This window comes from Gossypium hirsutum, chromosome D11, assembly GCF_007990345.1.
Source record: "Gossypium hirsutum isolate 1008001.06 chromosome D11, Gossypium_hirsutum_v2.1, whole genome shotgun sequence".
Taxonomy (NCBI): Eukaryota; Viridiplantae; Streptophyta; class Magnoliopsida; order Malvales; family Malvaceae; genus Gossypium; species Gossypium hirsutum.
The window spans coordinates 14,561,519-14,564,441 of NC_053447.1; the positions used below are offsets into that span (position 1 = coordinate 14,561,519).

The 2,923-nt window shown below is 34.9% G+C and overlaps 1 protein-coding gene across 2 annotated transcripts; it reads left to right on the forward strand.

Annotated features, from left to right (window-relative positions):
* Window positions 1-250: 250 nt before the first annotated feature.
* Window positions 251-2,355, forward strand: LOC121223782 (uncharacterized). 2 transcript variants are annotated; one of them, XM_041106207.1, is made up of 6 exons: window positions 251-790; window positions 884-962; window positions 1,048-1,417; window positions 1,512-1,559; window positions 1,650-1,739; window positions 1,833-2,355. In XM_041106207.1, the coding sequence occupies exons 1-6, from the start codon at window positions 357-359 to the stop codon at window positions 1,919-1,921; spliced, it is 1,110 nt and encodes a 369-aa protein (XP_040962141.1). In that variant the 5' UTR covers window positions 251-356; the 3' UTR covers window positions 1,922-2,355. The 2 variants fall into 2 exon arrangements, with proteins under 2 accessions (XP_040962141.1, XP_040962142.1); XM_041106208.1 differs by having other exon boundaries at window positions 1,533-1,559.
* Window positions 2,356-2,923: the final 568 nt, after the last annotated feature.

A 2,923-nucleotide genomic window follows, 5' to 3' on the forward strand; every position in this document is an offset into this window, starting at 1 on the left:
TATTTTAAATTAGCTAATATTCTATTTAGATTCTTTTTTAAAATTTAATCTTTCTGTTTAATCTCGTAAATATTAGGGTTGGATAAATAACTAAATTAAAGAATCTAAGGGTTGGATAAATAACCAAATTAAAAATTCTAATCTTAATCTAATTCAAAATTGTGTCAACTGAACTTCTTATATCACTTGAACTGTGTTTCAATATAAAGTATCATGTTTATATGAAGAGACGGCTTGGTATTTTCAATTTTGGTAGGTTTCTTTTCCATTTTTTTCTTTCTGGTTTGTTTGTCGCTTAGAGAAAAATCAAGAGAATTACAGAGACTCGTCACTTTTACAAAAGATTACGAAGATCAATGACTGGTAATGATGAAGGGAAAGATGATAAAGGAACAAGAATCCAAGGCCAACGCAAAAGGAAGCAACCTGATGCAGTCAGCAATATTGCGACGTTAAATTCTCTGACTAAGAAACGTCAACATCCAACATCGTTTCTTCCTCTCCCTTCTGTTACAAACCGACCGTCATTTAAGACTGCTTGCACCATATGCAAGAAGGAGATGGAATATCCTATGATTTGCATCAACGCTGAGGTTCTATGCCCTTTCTGCAATCGCTACTTTTTGGCTTCAGTTCCGCAAATTTCACAACCAAGGTTTTTCCCACCTCTCTCTTCAACTAATTCACCGGTATTCACTGATTATGATCAATATAAACTTGTACTGAGAGATCCACGTTACTTCCGTATCATGCTGGAGCTTGTATCCATTATCAAAAGCAAACTTTTCCAGTAAGCCTTTTGCTGCTTCTTGTTTCGGTCTTTTGTTATTACTTTAATGTATTCTTGATTTTAAGAATTTTTGTTTCTCTCTGAAAATCACAGAGTTCCTACATTCCAGGGAAAAGAACTAAACTTGCATCGGATTTTCGTCGAAGTTTCTCATCGAGGTGGCATACATAAGGTAAGATGAAACAATTGTAGGACTGCAAGCAGCTCTTGGTTCTTTCTGCTGGTTAAATGATTTTTATTTCAAATGTGCCATGCAGGTTATTCGGGAACGAAGACTGCAAGAAGTGTGCGCTGCACTTGCTGCAAATTTAAGTGTTGGGCTCGTATATCAAATGTATATGAAATGGTTGTATGACTTAGAATCTTGGTTCTTTGATTCCCCTCCTAGCGAGTATTTACAAACTTCTTCAAGTTCCATTGCTGGAGCACATCTCAAGCAAGGGGTAACAGGAACAAAACCATCAGAACAAGGCCATACATCATTTGCAGATCATTCTTTCGGTTCACTTCCCACACCATATCCGAAACAAGGGTTGATAGGAGGACAACCATCAGGACAAGGCTATTCATCATTTGCAGATCTAAATTCAGCACTTGTCAATGATCAAATAATATTGGTGGATGATGGTCAGTTGAGAAATTTTTCTTTCATATGGAATTGTTATATCAAATATTTATTCTATTATGAATCCATTTCAAAGGGGCCTGAATAAACGACCAGGTACATCTCGATACTTTGCAGACGATACTCAAGACTTCGCCCCTGCTGGTTTGCGCCAATAACTTGTGTTCTTTAGTTAATATGACATAAAAGTTGGTCTCGCGTCTAATCCTACGGAACCAATGCTTGCTCTCACAGATGAGCATGGTTTATCTCTGAGCTCAGATTGGGATCCAAGTGAATGGGAAGTTCATCCTGCGGTTCCAGATGTATGTTCCCCAGGCATTGGTATGTCCAAACAAAGATTAATCATAGACTGTTGAATTTCATTATGTTATGTCTTTACATTGACAAAAGTTGCTATTGATCGCCTTTATGAAGATCCATGTCATATGAAAGGAGCTTTATCGACAAGTAATATCACCAGCATCAGAGCTGAACAGCAGCCAAGTAATGACAGAAACCGGTGAGGCTCACCAAGGCAACTCCCGACTTGGACAAGCCAAAGGCAGAGAGTGTGAGATTACATTCATTGGCGAAGGAACAGCAGCAGTTAATAATAGAATAAAAAGAAAACCAAACCAAAGAAGAAGAGTTAGGAAAAAGAGTTAGATGGTATTCCAAGGTCGAAGTTTTTGAAATTATTTAAATAATAAAATATATAGCAATTCGAGAATGCAGAAAATTATTTATATGAATAACTTCCATTTTGAGTTTTCATGAAGAACTTAGTAAAATTTTATGGATGTAGTTTAATATTGATTAGTTAAATGCAGTTACATGAGGCCAGGTTAAGTGTAAATATCTGGTTTATGCAAGAGACGCCATACCCTTTTCGTTTCTCAAAATTGTTAATTATCTAACAGTTTAAGAGGGGAGAAAAAAAAATCCTAATTTGACTCTCTTCAAGTCGTCCATTTGTTCTCAAGAAACTGAAACTCGTTCAGTAAGTTGTTTTCTATGTTGTTTATATATTGCTCATGCATTTCTTCTACCTGTTTTCTTGTGAATGATTTTCAGCTGTTCTTCATCTGGGTGGGCTCCTTTTCTTGTTTTTAATGTGAAAACAGGGAAGTTTATGGTTCTCGTTTTTTCTATGCTAGTCGCTTAGCAATCAGGAGAATTAAGTTTCTTTAGTAAGCATTTGTTTCTGGATTTTTCTTATATGCTTGGTTTCTTGGACAAGTGTAGCCTATTTTTACGCCAAGATTTCAAGCAAAGATTAGGAGGACTAATGCAGTGTTGAAGATTTGTTTCAGATATCATATAATCTAGTTATTTTTAGATATAATCATAACTTTGATTTATTTTAGAATTTTTAGATATTTTTGTTAAAGATTATGATTTTGTTATTAGCCTATTTTTAGTTAGTAGTTGTTAACTTGTTTACTATATAAACAACTAGTTTCAGTTTAATAAAATGTACATTTTTCATTTCAATTACTTGATTTCTCAGTTCAGTTTTCTTCATC

What these genes read in the sequence shown, in the direction of transcription:
- LOC121223782 (XM_041106207.1), top strand. Translation starts at nt 357, where the DNA reads ATGACTGGTAATGATGAAGGGAAAGATGATAAAGGAACAAGAATCCAA. An exon ending in TCAAGACTTCGCCCCTGCTG is followed by an intron (nt 1,560 to 1,649) that starts GTTTGCGCCAAT and finishes TTGCTCTCACAG; the next exon opens with ATGAGCATGGTTTATCTCTG. An exon ending in TGTATGTTCCCCAGGCATTG is followed by an intron (nt 1,740 to 1,832) that starts GTATGTCCAAAC and finishes GCCTTTATGAAG; the next exon opens with ATCCATGTCATATGAAAGGA.